At 46.0% G+C, this 15,221-nt stretch overlaps 1 protein-coding gene across 1 annotated transcript in view; it reads right to left on the bottom strand.

Annotated features, from left to right (window-relative positions):
• Positions 1 to 14,844, bottom strand: part of LOC121684053 (spectrin beta chain, non-erythrocytic 4-like) — a 93,798-nt gene extending 78,954 nt beyond the window's left edge. Inside the window, 4 exon segments of the mRNA XM_042063983.1 lie at positions 4,647 to 4,820; positions 5,590 to 5,741; positions 6,751 to 6,918; positions 14,426 to 14,844. Coding sequence (XP_041919917.1) covers positions 4,647 to 4,820; positions 5,590 to 5,741; positions 6,751 to 6,895 — 471 coding nt within the window. The 5' untranslated portion in view covers positions 6,896 to 6,918; positions 14,426 to 14,844.
• Positions 14,845 to 15,221: the final 377 nt, after the last annotated feature.

Genomic DNA, 15,221 nt, shown 5'->3' with positions numbered 1-15,221 from the left:
TTGTGTATGACTGTGTGTTCGCCTAAGTACTGTATGTGTGTACCGGTATGTGTGTAAGAGTATATCAGTGTGTGTCTCTGTGTTTGCATGTGTTCTCTTACCCTATGTGTGTGTGTGTGTGTGTGTGTGTGTGTGTGTATGTGTGTGCATGTGTGTGCGTGCGTGCGTGTGTGTGTGCGTGCATGCGTGCTTGTGTGTGTGTGTGTGTATGTGTGTGTGTGTGTGAGCGTGTGTGTGTGTGTGTGTGTGTATGTGTGTGTGTGTGTGAGCGCGTGTGTGTGTGTGTGCGTGTGCGTGTGTGTGTGTGTGAGCGAAAGCACACTGCTGCAGTGGCTGGGGCTTTACCTGCTGACTGAGCAAAGCAAACTCTAACGGAGCGAGGGAATCATGAGAAACCAGAGGAGGGAGAAAGAGGGGGAAAGAGAGGAAGGGGGAGAGAGAGAGAGAAAAGGGGAGAAAGAGGAGGAAGGAAAGATAGAAGGCAAAGCAAACTGTAATGGAACGAGAGAGGAGAAACTAGAGGAGAGAGAAAGAAGGGGGGAGAGAGGATGAAGTAAAAAAAAAAAGAAAGGTTGACAGAGAGAAAAAGCGAAGGAAAAAAGAAAGACCGAGAACAACATCAAGGGGGAAAGAGAGAAATAATGAGAGAGAGAGCCCAAGACAGAGACAGACACAGAGAGGCAAACAGACGCCTGAACATCACAGCACAAAGACAAGAGCAGCTGTGCTAAAAAGCAGGCGCATGATAAACAAGCCAGACAGAGTGAAATGTAAATAGAAAAGAACAGAAGAGGAGAGACTGAGCGGAGGGAGGGAGGGAGGGAGGGAGGGGTAGTGGAGGCAGATGAGGAGAGAAGAAGGGAAAGACCAGGGAGTGAGTAGGAGTGCGTGGGAGTCAGTGAGGGAGCGAGTGAGCCCCACCCCTGGCTACAGCAGCACTGGTGTTGTACAGCAGCACAAGAATACACTACAGCACTACACTACAGCACTACAGTACAGCACTACAGTACAGCACTACAGTACACTACAGCACTACACTACAGCACTACAGTACAGCACTACACTACAGCACTACACTACAGCACTACACTACAGCACTACACTACAGCACTACACTACAGCACTACACTACAGCACTACAGTACAGCACTACACTACAGCACTACACTACAGCACTACACTACAGCACTACACTACAGCACTACAGCACTACACTACAGCACTACACTACAGCACTACACTACAGCACTACACTACAGCACTACAGTACAGCACTACACTACAGCACTACAGTACAGCACTACACTACAGCACTACAGTACAGCACTACAGCACTACAGTACACTACAGCACTACACTACAGCACTACACTACAGTACACTACAGCACTACACTACAGCACTACACTACAGCACTACAGTACAGCACTACAGTACAGCACTACACTACAGCACTCAATGTTTCCGATACATTGACTTATTTGTGGCGGCCCACCACAATATCAACACTGACCACCACACAATAATTTTCCATGTTGTACTATTTAAATTGGATGGAATTAGTTTATAGTAGAGCTATGTGCACCTTTGCACAGCCTCTCCTTGTACTGTATCTCAACAACCTACACATAACAGCACAGCACAGCACAGCACAGCACAGTAGAGCACTACAGCACAGTACAGTACAGTACGAGCACTACAGCACAGTTGCAGCACAGCTGTGGTCTCGAGTCTGGTCTGTTAGTCTGGTCTGGTCTGTTAGTCGTGGCCTACCGTTTAGGGTTTCAGGCTTGGAACCGAAGGGTTGCCGCTTCGATCCCCGACCAGTAGAAGTGCCCTTGAGCAAGGCACCTAACCCCTCACTGCTCCCCAAGCACCTTGCTTTCTCTTCACTCTCTTTCAGGCTCCTGTCACACTCCAGCCTACCCGTGCACCACATGCAAAATTCACGACCGTCCAGCACGCTGCCTCCAGGCTTCACGCAACTCCACAGGGGGACACTGTGCCATGCCCATGGAGAGGGGAGAGGGGCAGGAGCAGGGGCAGGGAGAGGGGCAGGAGCAGGGAGAGGGGCAGGGGCAGGGAGAGGGGCAGGAGCAGGGAGAGGGGCAGGGCAGGGGCAGGGAGAGGGGCAGGAGCAGGGAGAGGGGCAGGGGCAGGGAGAGGGGCAGGAGCAGGGAGAGGGGCAGGGCAGGGGCAGGGAGAGGGGCAGGAGCAGGGAGAGGGGCAGGGGCAGGGAGAGGGGCAGAGCAGGGGCAAGCGGCAGAGGCAGTGAGCTGAGACGCACCAGGTGCACTGCACTCTCTCTCACACACACAAATAGATAGATAGATAGATAGATAGATAGATAGATAGATAGATCACACATATGGATTCATATGCAAACACAATTACACACATGCACACACGAGCACACATACACACGCATACACACACACACACACACACACACACACACACACACGCACACACACCCCTCCCCTCCTCGCCCATCCAGAGCTGTGCCCTGACTCCACCCCTCCTCCCTCTGCCAGTGCTGCGTTTTACTGACTCATGTTCGTCACCACCATGCCACAGCCATCGCTCCTGCCTCTTCATTCACACCAACAACAACAGCAACAACAACAACAACAACAACAACAGCCACACAGAGAGAAGCTCTACGACGTCTTACCGTACGTGTCTACCACCGTGGACGCGTCCCCTGCCTGACCTGCCGCGTGTGTGTTCATGTGTGTGTGAGAGGAGGAAGAGGAAGAGGAAGAGGAAGTGGTGCTGCTGCTGGTGTGTGTGTCTGCAGGCATGGTGGCGCTGAGAAGCCTGCCCTTGTCTTGTCTCTCTCTCTCTCTGTCTGTGCTCTCTGACTTGCAGCTACCCCCGCCGGGGGATGGGGATGAGGTGACATTCAGATCGTGCCGCGCAGCTGATACCTTCCCAGCATCACACACTGATGATGTGGCAGCTTTTTGCCACAGATCCCTGTCTGCCGCTGGATACACACCAGATCACTTGTCTACTGACAGGTGTTATGCTATAAGGTGTTTTTTCCACACTGCTTTTTCTCAGGTTTTTTTTGGGGGGGTGGGGGGTGGTTGGGTATAGGACAATTAGGAGATGCCCTGCAACCACACACACACACACACACACACACACACACACACACACTTACACACACACACACACACACACACACACACACACACACACACGCTCTCTCTTGGAGAGGAGAGGGCATGCCAGCTGGCTCTGCTATGCTTTTCCCCCTTTACTGCTGATGGCCTGAAAAGCAAAGTGCTGAACCTTGAGTCATCATCGGTTAAATACAGAAGAGAAGAGTCTAAATCTGTGCCCTCTCTGCAGTGTGGCCCGCTTGGCTCCGCGGCCATGAAAAAGCCCCCTTCTCAGGTGCAGTGCCGTCCGTTTAGAGGTTAGAGCCACCTCAGCGCTACGCTAGCTCTACAGTACAGCCAATGCATGCATCTACAGTACAGCTAATGCATGTGTGTGTGTGTGTGTGTGTGTGTGTGTGTGTGTGATGTTACGTACATACAGTGCATCTGTCTAGACTAATGCAAAAGGCAGGGTGGCGGAGAGAGAGGGTGACAATGACAGCGCATAGATCATGTGACCATCGCTTGGAGGAATGTTCTGGCTTCAGCATTGACAGATGCATAACTTTGAACTTGAAAATGTACTGAAGGATAAATACGACCTAGTTTTCTCCTCCCGTGGGATCAAAGTTATTGAGTGGTATTTAAGTACAATACTGCCAGGGTCTGCTGGCAAGAATACAGCACTGTACTACTAATACTATAACCACACAAATGGTCTATAGATATCACACACACACACACACACACACACAAACGTGCACGCACACACACACATGCACACATACACACACACACACACACACACACACACACACACACACACACACACACACACACACACACACACACACACACATGATATAAGCCACAGGGAGCAGGTGTTTGAGGACAGGAATCAAACTCTCCCAGTGGGGTGAAAAAACACACACACAGACATGAGCATCAAACACAGGGATGCAGGAGAGAAGCACAGCCCTGAGGGCGATGAAAAGGTCAGTGTATTAGTCGGTGGGAGGTGGTGGAGAGGGGATCTCCATGTCCATGGCAGTTCTGCTGGAAATGCTGCGGTACTGCACACTTGCTGTTGCCACACAATCAGTCCCAAAGGATACTGCACATCCTGATTTACACGACTCCCCAAACTCCGCCTGTACCACTGCTCACTGGAGTTATCTAGCCAAATCTGAAAGCTTACACTGGGAAATCAAAACCCTTAAATCTCTCTGTGTTGCGCTGAACCTACATCTGAGATCAAATGGATGAGTTTTGCCAAAATATGTAAGGCAAAGACTTTGAACCCAACAACTGTGTGACGTTCTCTTGTGTTTTGCCTCTATTAGAAAGTATCTGGAATTCCTCTGGAATAACTCTGGAATGATTCTGGAATTCCTCTGAAATAACTCTGGAATGATTCTGGAATTCGTCTGTACACACTATATCTGTGCCAGAGGGTGGGGAGGACATGCAAACCTGGAAGCGGAGGATGATGGGAGTTCAGCAGTGTAAGGTCAAAGGTTGGGGAGGACACGCATACCTGGAAGCGGAGGATGATGGTCCAGATAAGGCCGAGGGTCAGACGGGTGTTGCCGTCGACGATGTCGTGGGAGCCCACGTTCTCGAGGTGGACCCGCTGTTCTTTGAGGAACTGCAGAGCCTTGTCCACGTTCTCCAGGCAGTGGATACGCATGCGGCCTCGAGTTGGCCTTGGCTGGAGGAACACAGGAAACAAGCAGTCATCAGAATGACAGATAGGGGGCGCTGTGTCACAGCGGGTGGGTACAGTGTCCATACCGTATGCGCTGAGGTCATTCCCTGAGGTCATTCCCTGATCCCACCCAATCTCTCTCTCCCACTCACTTCCTTTTGAGCCTCACTGTCCTCTCTAAATAAAGGCAAAAATGGCCACAAAGAATGTCATATAGATCCTTACCATGGGAAGCCCTCAGCATGTGGAGAGGGAGTCCTCACATGGTACTAACCCCTACAGAGCCCTGAGGGTTTATTCTATAAAACCAATCCAGCTTGGATTTGCCTTGTCCTCTACATGAGACATGCACATTGATCTACCCTTCTTAAAGCTGTGAGCGTGTGGCCTAGGTCAACCACCTACTGCTCTACTTATCTACTATTGCTAACTACCTCAGGTTTTGCTTGTGCTATATTCATTTAATTAATTGGTTTCTGGTCATAAAAGGCTAAAGGCTATATTATAACAGCTTACATATAGTGTTATAGTAACCAGTAATTTACATCACAATTGAAGATATATGGCATGTACTTCAAAGTGATTACAAATTAATTCTGCAGTTATGCAGACATGTAGTGAAAGTGTAGTGTAGTGCTGTAAAGTGTACTGTATTGCGGTAAAGTGTGGTGTAGTGTAGTGCTGTAAAGTGTAATGTATTGCTGTAAAGTGTGGTGTAGTGTAGTGCTGTAAAGTGTAATGTATTGCAGTAAAGTGTAGTGTAGCGACCAACCAGCATTTCTCCGGACAGAACTTCCAGAAGTCTGGTGAGCATGTAGCCGTCCCGCAGGTCGTTGTATAGATCAGCGATCCGGCAGGACACCCGCGCCAGGTGGGAGTTGACCCATTTGGTGAAGGTCTTCTTCTGGACAGCATCTCTCTCTTCTGCTCACAAACACAGACAGTGCCGTGCAGTCAGCAAATTACAGATACTAATTGCAGGGGCCAGTCTCCCCGGAGAAACTTGGGGTTAAGTGCCTTGCTCAAGGGCACGACGGTGGGAGCCAGGAATCGAAACCTTGACTTCTGTGAATACAGCATTCTGGCCAAGTTCCTTAGCCACTACATTACCACCGCCCATACCTACAGTATTCATCTGGAGCTAATACACAGTTTATTCATCAGTTTTTCCTCAAACTGATTTCTTCTGACTAATCTCTTAACCTTGTTTGGCTGCAGAGGAGATAGATTTCTTCACACACTAACTACACTGTCTCTAACTCCGGAGTAGAACTTTTTGAGCATTGTTAGTGTTATAACATAGCTACGTGGCACCTTGCCTTGCTAGCATCACTGTAAGCCCATAAGACCTGCTCAGAGTGTGGCAGAAGTGCCGTTTGCCCTATTAAAAGTTTAGGTGCCATCAACATGATTTTTAGATAGGACAGATGGATATAGATAGTGAAATTCAGAAAAAAAGGGGGTCATCTCACTACTGAACCTAAACATTGTTTAAGCAGGACTATGCAAATTGTGTTATTATTTATTTATTTATTTTCCTTTTTATTCAATGATTTATTTTGCTTTTCTTCATGGGTGTTAATAATGAATGTACACAAGGGGAGAAAAGAAAAAGAAAATGTCTTCCTCAGAAATGGAAATAACAAACTATGATTGTCATAACTTACTGAAAATTGAATGAATGAACACAATAAAGTATTAAAAGAAACAAAATGATTTTGCAAATGTTACTTTAAGGTAAAAAAAAACTCTTTGGGGAGCCTCTAAGGGAGAACTGCTCTTAAATTGTTTACAATGTCTTACATTACATTCTCAAATCTGATACAACAAAGTATAGAACACAATTAACAATGAAATTGTCCATAATGGAATCACACGGTTCAGCTCTAGTTAAGGGGTCTCCCCCACAGATATCAGTGGCAAACGGCCCCACCTGCTAGTGCTTTGATGCGGGAGCACTCGAAGAGCTTGGCGCTGGTGGTCTCAGTCTCCCAGTGTCCTGTGCTGACGGGTCGGTTGTTGTTGTTGAGCTGCCGCTGGGCCTCCGCATTGTCCAGATCAGTGGAGGCATTGGCCATGTCGCCGGATACCCCGCTTCACCCTACGGGAGAGCGCAGAGAGGAGCGGAGAGGGAGAGGGAGGGGAAAGTGGGGGATAGAGAGAGAAGGGGACGAAAGAGGGGAACGTGGACAGAAAGGTTATTAGTCTCCTGCACTTTTTTGAGTTCACTGGTGTTGTTCAATCGCAAAACTCTCAAAGACAAACCAACAGCTCTGTTCACTAATGCACTTTACTCGGTTCATCACCTTATGTCTTTTGTTCTGTACTTATCGCTGGTGCCAACAAAAGACCATTAATCTCCGAGGGTTTGGGCCCCTCACGTGCCCTTTACCCTTCACCTAAAATAACGCACGGCTTTATTAAAGACACAACAAATGGCCTACACTGAGGCAAATCAATGAGATACATCATCCCTTTATTCATGAACCTGATGCCCCATGACGTCTAGCTAAAAAATAAATAAAAAATTGTGACATTTTCGTTCTAGAACCAGGAACAATGCTCTACGTTCTAACTCAATCAGGCAGAGAATGCTACTCTAGTAAACCTATTTACTGGGACTCTTCAATTAAGCTAATCCTATATTCCACACCCCCTCCCTTTTTTTGGTGGTCTCCTCCCCTTCTCCATTCCAAGCCTTGAAGCAGTTTTCTTTGTTTATCATCTGACATCAGGTAAATATTTACTCAAATAATTAGTACGCAACGAGAAAACAACCACAGCTAAGACAACTTCCTCTCTTTGCGAAGGCTGTTTTATACAGTTCTATATGTCTGTTTCATCCAAATGTATTTCATTCATTGTCCAGGAGACACAGCTGTCCGAATCGGCCCATCCCCCACTCCTGTACCCCTTGGCTGGATCTGAGGCTCCCCTCCCATCCCCCAACATTGGGCAGAAACACTCATCTAGCCTCCACACTTGGCTCTCTATACAATACACCATACAATACATTCACATGTGCATGTATGCACACACAGACACAGACACAAAAACACACACACACACACACACACACACACACACACACACACACACACACATAGATAGAAGACTTCATGGAAAACACACATACAGAGTCTTTAGTTATAAATGACCCCCACATGAAAAGAAGGATGCATACCCAGTCATTGGATAAGATGTACCCTAACTCCCTTGGCTTTAACATTTCTGTATTTTAAGGGCTTGTTGTCGAGACAGCCTTACATTTGAAATCAACAGATGGCCAAGTTGTGAGAGTATGACAGGCCATGACAGAAAACAGACCAAATACTGAAATGCCTCACTGCTAAGGGAGTTCCATGAAGTCCTACTGTAAGTGCATAATGTTACAAATTACTAGCCCCTACTTATACCATATATGTATCCGGTAGCATATACTTATATAACAAGAAGCCTGCACTAATTAATTAATTAAGCATTATGTACCGTTAAGATACCTGGGGCAATGCAAAATAAAGAGAGTCTTGTAATGGTAATGCTATACTAACACACATAGGCAAAGGTTGAGCAGTGAGAAGCTCCTGGCTGATGACCATTTGATAAGCATTATGTCAGTTTACACTACAGCAATAACAATGGCAGCAACATTTTTTTTTATATATATATATATATATATACGCCATGGCAGCAATTTCACCGTCGATTCGAAGCAAATGTCAGAATAGCCTCTCAGACAGACAGAGCTGTGAGAGAAATGCATCAGCTTTGTTTGAGCCCTTTGGGATTGTCTCTGCTCTCAGATAAAAAAGCAGGACAGTGTTCAAGTAAAACACTAATTCGAGAACATTTTTGTCACTACATCAAAAGGCGGACATTGGTATATTCCCAAACTCCACATTTCCCAAGTAGGTTGTTAATGAAAGAGTTTCAGTGATGGTAAGTGAGCTGAGACCAATGCAGGGCCTATGAGGGAGCAGAGCTTTGTTCCACATATTCCCTGCCCTGCTGTCTTTCAATGAGGTTACACTTTGGTGTGTTGTGACTAATATCACATGAGACTAATGTTACTGTATCATCAATTTATTTTCTTTTTTTTTGCCAAAATTTGAGTATGTTTCTATCGGCATATGATGTATGTGTGTGTGTGCATGTGTGTGTGTGTGTGTGTATGTGTGTTTGTGTGTGTATGTGTGTGTGTGTGTGTCTATACACTAGTACGTGTTTGTGTCTGAAGAAGAGAGGGTGTGTAGTGAAGTGAATATGATCTTCCACAGCTCAACGTGTTCTGGTGGGTTTAACAACCCCCCGCACACACAAACACACATATGGCAACGGATCTGGGCCAAAGGCAGGCCATATGTGGGCCAGACGTGTTCACTGTGGGCCCCAGCTGTGGGAGATAGGCTGAGGGGATTTCCACCATCGGTACTGTGCCCTGAGGAGTTTAAGGTGTCGGAGACCTTTCTCCAGCATAGTCCACTACAGTGATACATAGGGATCTTATTATAGGGACATGCATGCATGCATACACACACACACACACACATATAGAGAGAGAAAGAAAAAAAACACACACACACACAAACACACACACATACTGTAAAACTCACACACACAGACACAGAAAGCACACACACACACACACACACATATACACACACAGAAAGTACACACAGAGAGATATTGTACACTCACACATGCACACACACACACACACACTGTCTCTGCACATGAACATACAGTACATACAGTATGTAGACCCACAGAGACATCTATCCTACACAAACTCACACAAATCATACTTCAATGTAAATGGATCTAGTCATACTCTGGTCCCAATAGGGCCTCAATCAAACCCTAATATGGCCTGAATCTGGCCCAGAGCTGGCCCATTTGATCCAGAGTAAAATGCTTCTGTGTCCAGGTGGGGAGGGGTTTCACTCACTGGCCTGATTCCTGGTTCAGACGTTGAGACTGAGACCTACCATGCAGCACTGAATGAGAGAGGAAGACGCTCTGTGTCCTTGTCCTCATCTGCTGTCCTCATCAAGCCTCCCCGTCTCTCTGTTCTTTTTAAAAACGCACCCGGCCGTCCAACACCTGGTGTCAGCGCGTGTGTGACACACCACGCCATGCCGGCGCTTGCCTTGGGGTCGCCTCTGACATGTGATGCGGTCTGTTTTGGGGTAAACAAACACAGCTGTCCGCCGAGCAGCGCGCCACTGGCCTTCACACATGAGGACAGTACGCACAGAATTATCGCTGTTTCACCGGGGGCTACTACATTCAGGGCCACATGTATTGGCGGGGTGACGTGACAGCTATGGTCTGAACCTAAAAACCAGATGATGACATCTGGCAAGGGGGTTTCACTTCCTGCAGCGGTGGTGGGTGGTGGTAGCATAGTGGTTAAAGAGCTGGGCTAGCATGCAGTGGCCTGTAAAGTTGTGGGTTCAATTCCCGGCTTCCACCGTTGTGCCCTTGAGCAAGGCACTTATCTCCGAGCTGCTCTGGAGACAATGGCCCTTCTAATATAAATAACATACCGGTATGTAAAGTCTCTTTGAACATTAGTGTCTGCTAAATTAATAAATGTAAATATAATGATGCGGTTTGTCTGCTTGTCTGTCTGTCAGCCTGGTCTGATCTTCATGAAACTTGTTGGGAAGGTGTACTGTATGGAAGACATTAAACATTACTCTGGGTCTGACTTACAAGGCAGTTGTGAAGGTAAAAGTAGAAGAGGTCTACACACTCCTGAAAGCCCCTCTAGTTGGGTGAAGTGCCCCTCTCGTTGTGGCATGGGTTTAGCACTGATCCCCTCTAGTTGTGGCATGGGTTTAGCACAGATTTGTGCCCCTCTAGTTGTGGCATGGGTTTAGCACTGATCTGTGGCCCTGTAGTTGTGGCATGGGTTTAGCACTGAGTGCCCCTCTAGTTGTGGCATGGGGTTAACACTGATCTGTGCCCCTCTACACTCTTAAAACAAATGTGTTGTCCGAATCTGGACACAGAGATGTGTTAAAACAATGCAAGTTGTGTTGTTTTCAACACAATCATTTTAAGAGTGTAATTGTGGCATGGGTTTAGCACTGATTTTTACACCAGCTCTATGGTTAGCTGCAACTAACAGAGAAGACTATGGTGCTTGTGTAGCTCACTGTTGGACACTGAAGAAAACAGTTCTTAATTTTACATAATTTCATAATTTTACATGAAAGCTGAGCTATCAGTACCATTTGCTGTCGAATTTCACCTTCTGCATGGCCATGCCATAAATATGGGTGCTTCTATTTGTAAAGTGCTACTGTACTAGTGCATTTATCATCTGATTGTTTGTACACGTAACGTGTCAGTAGACATTAGAACAGAGCTCTATCAAACGCTGGCAGTTGAGATCCCATGAGCAGAAGAGTTGTGGTTAAACAGCGGCATCTTAAGGCCTTCTATCTTTCACTGACTGACTGGTGCTCGGAAGCCTGTCAGTTCCTCAGTGATAGAGCCCATCCTGAGTGTTGGCTATGGGTTTAGTCCTATATACTTCCTCAGGCTATAAATCACTCCATTTTGCATGTAATAATGAAAAGTCACTCCCATTGATAAATGAGACTCTCTTCACAAGGGTCAGTGCAAACTCAGCGTGAAAATCTGTTTGAGGTTTCAGAGGCTGGTGTGAGCGTATCAGCAGATTTATGCAGATTTGAAGCAGTTTTAAATGTGTATAAATAAGGGAGTGTTGCCATTGGAGTTTTTCATATAACTATTCAAACATTTGAATGTGTGATTTCTGCCATCTGACACACAACACGCACACACACACACACACACACACACACACACACACACACACACACACACATACACACACACCCACCAATGACCATGAACCCTGATAATCTCAGAATAAAGAGCTGGTAGCTGTATCTCCCACCCATGCTAGTGCTATGATGCCTTTGCCCTTGCTCTCTATGTTCACTCTTGAAGGGTTCACGCACTGAGCCCATGTGTGTGGAGAAGAGGACCTGAGGGAGGACATGCCATGACACATTAATCTGAGGACTTTCAGCTTGCTCGCCTGAAGGATGAGAAGTCATCTCTCTGCACCAGATAGACTCCTCTTTCTTCCGCAATTCTTCTGCCACCAATCTGTGTGTGTGTGTGTGTGTGTGTGTGTGTGTGTGTGTATGTGTGTGTGTGTGTGTGTGTGTGTATGAGTGAAAAACACACATCACTCGCAATCTCTGATCCACTGCTGGCCAGGCTGTCTGACCGGGCCGTGTTGAAGTTGTAAGCAACTCACATAACCAACTGCATCAGTGCGAGGGCCAAACAGAAGAATCATGCGAGTGAGTGACCTCCAGCAATGGCTGCTCTGTGCAACGAGCAACATTCATATTTCAAAGGAAGTCCTGTATTGATCTGATTCCTGTAGTGCACTCAGCAGTCTACACACAAAGGTGCACAGTACACACACATGAGCGGAAGCCACCAGCGCTGGGTATTACATCTGGCCGAGCTCTCACCGTCACCAGTGCTGGGTATTACATCTGGCTGAGCTCTCGTCGTCAGCAGCGCAGGAATCAGCTGTGCCCCTGGATGAGGGCATGTGTTTAAAGGGACATAAAAAAAGATATTTTTAAAAAACAAAGAAGCTATTTTTGAGTTTGAGATGTCATTTGCTTTATAGTCTACTGTCTAAAGGGATACACGTACAAGGCAAGCGTTAGTTTGTGCTCGCTGAGGTGCTCTCTTGCATACCGTACTTTCATGTAGATCCATCAGAATCAATTGCTTTGCTTCAGTCTAGCTGTATCTACAATGTCTGGTATAAATCATAATCTGAGGCTCCAATCATTACATGCTATTTGTTTTTTTGTTTTTTTAAAGTAATGATTCACTTGTATGTAATGTAATATTCAGCATGTATTTCAATTGTATGTTTAATCCAGATATCAAATGAATTAAATCAGTAATACAATGAACAACTGGGCCAGTAAAGCACTTTACCAAAATGTCATTCTCTACCATGATCCAGTTTACTTGTAGAAAAAATAACCACAGATCAAAGTCTTCATACATACGCAAAGAAAGACAGGCAATGGTCATGTTTCGTAAAAACAAATTAAACAAATGAACACATTGACCAAACATAAGGGCCGTTTGAGGCAAAGGAAACAAGTTTGTGTATGTTTTAGTCGGACTTCCAGCTATGCAGTGTCATGTCAATTGCAGTTGCCAAGCCAGATCAAACCATATCATTTTATGGATCAGAAATGACATCAGAACCATGGACAGCAGCGTATGTCTGACGTCACGGCACGCATCTGCTTTGATCCAGATCGCTTCTGTCATTCAAGAATACACACCTTCGTTCTGGCATTTATGGAAACGCGAAGGCCTGTAACAACGAATAAAAGTGCTATTTCAAGTTATAGGTGTCGTTTAGCTGTCGTTTCGGTTCACCTGCCTGTACCTTGTTACCTCACAAGCTAAAGCCAAAAGCTGAACAATCAAGCATCAATAACTGGATTACATCGAAGATTGTAGGCAAATAATTTGTGTACTGTATGAATCTAAGACACCACCGCTTCGTAAATGAGTGATGTACTTTTGCAAAGGCTATGGCTCAGGCACAGGCTACTTCACTCACTGAATTATAAAGATTCAATCCGCTGTCATTTTCACCTTAAAATGACACATGACCCGTCCTATTTCTGCCGACTCGTCAAGCTTAACGCATGTCAGATCATCGTGCATAACGCGTTTGCTTGCCCTGCTTTTACTACCTTACTATGGCCTATAGGTGTTTGCTATGTTAGACGTTCGGGTGAGGCTCAAATTTCTGACAAGACACCGGCTAAGAATACGCAGTGACTGTAAATGACTAAGCCTTCCATAGGCATGACCACGACTGAGTGAACAATTTGCATTTACTCTTCTTACATTGCAGATACAATGAAATGATGCACTACGTTCGTATGACCAGGTGACCGTCATTCAATAGCCTACTATAGCATAGTCGCAACGACAGCACAATCTGTCAGAATCCTTTGCTAGAGAAGGCTAACCCATGTCTTAAACTACTAACAGTAGCTTAGGACTGGTATCACAGACTGAGAACAATCATTAGCTGATACCTTGCCCATATGACAACTAAATAAACTTTTGACAAACATACCTGTATAAATGACTCTACAGTGCTTTTAAGGCAACTTAAAGCCCACGGCCGGCAGACCTGCGGTGTGCATTTATGAAAATTAAATGTTGCGGAGCCGAGTGATGGGACTAGTGCAGCATGTCAGAACGCCAATGGTAAACATCTTCAGTGTCAGGTCTTACTCCTGTATCACACCACCGTAATCATTCAAATGCAAGGGTGAAAACAAAGTACTATAAGGAAGAAAAGCATAACTGACATATCAACAAAGGCATGTGCAAGTGCGATGGGAATAGCAGCAGAAAGCACGGCCGAGGGATGACTGCAGTAGCCTAGCCTATGCAGGCCTCTGCTGTTCCCACGGTGAAAAGCTTTGCAACGAAATGCATGGGCAGACTGATGCCGAATGATATTTTGAGATCATGGCATATGCAGGTTGTAGTCTTACCTTCACCCCCAGTGCCAAAGGATGATGGTTTTCCCCCCAAGAGAGACGCCTTAAGACAATCGCCGGGTGATTGATCAATGACCCAAAGAAAGAATTACGAATGCAGGCTCGCGCCGCTTCTTATTTCATAGCTGGCATAGTTCGGTCACAGTACTCGCTCAGTCGTAGCAGGCTTCTCGTCAAACGGAATCTGTACAAATAATTTGGCTGAAGCGGATACGATAGCGGGTATCAAATAATATCAATGTCAATCCACTGTATTGAGCACTGAAATCATGTAAGGTATGCGTCCCGCTTTTGTCGGTGGGTTGATCAGATATCGCAGCCGGTGCGTTCGGATATCCCGTCCATCCGATACGCGCTCCCATTCCCTGCGTTCTCAATGATGCTGAAGAAAATTCGGCAGCAATATGATGGGGGTGTCTACCTCTTTTTCATTGGGTAGAGTGAGTGAGACAGAGAGCGAGAGAGATGGGGGGGGGGGGGGGATAGAAGGAGGGCTAGATGAGCTCTGCAACCGTGCGGTCTCGTTTTCCTGCTTTTGTTTTTTCTCTTTGATTGTGATAAGGTAAAAGAAGTGCCTTTGTTCACAACATGGAACAGTTGCCAGTTTCCGTGATGGCTATCTATATAATAATAAAGGTATATAAATTCTAGAAATTGTACACATCAGTTTATAGGCCAGTGCATACTACAGCAGCTTTTAGGCTACTTTCAAATTTTGAGGATTACACTCAGTAGGACACCAACAACACTCAATGCATTGCAACCTCTGATCCCTTTATAATATATTTAG

The sequence above is a fragment of the Alosa sapidissima genome, chromosome 15 (genome assembly GCF_018492685.1).
Source record: "Alosa sapidissima isolate fAloSap1 chromosome 15, fAloSap1.pri, whole genome shotgun sequence".
Lineage (NCBI taxonomy): Eukaryota > Metazoa > Chordata > Actinopteri > Clupeiformes > Clupeidae > Alosa > Alosa sapidissima.
The sequence above is the reverse complement of the archived record's forward strand: the minus strand, read 5'-3'. Positions and strand labels throughout refer to the sequence as shown.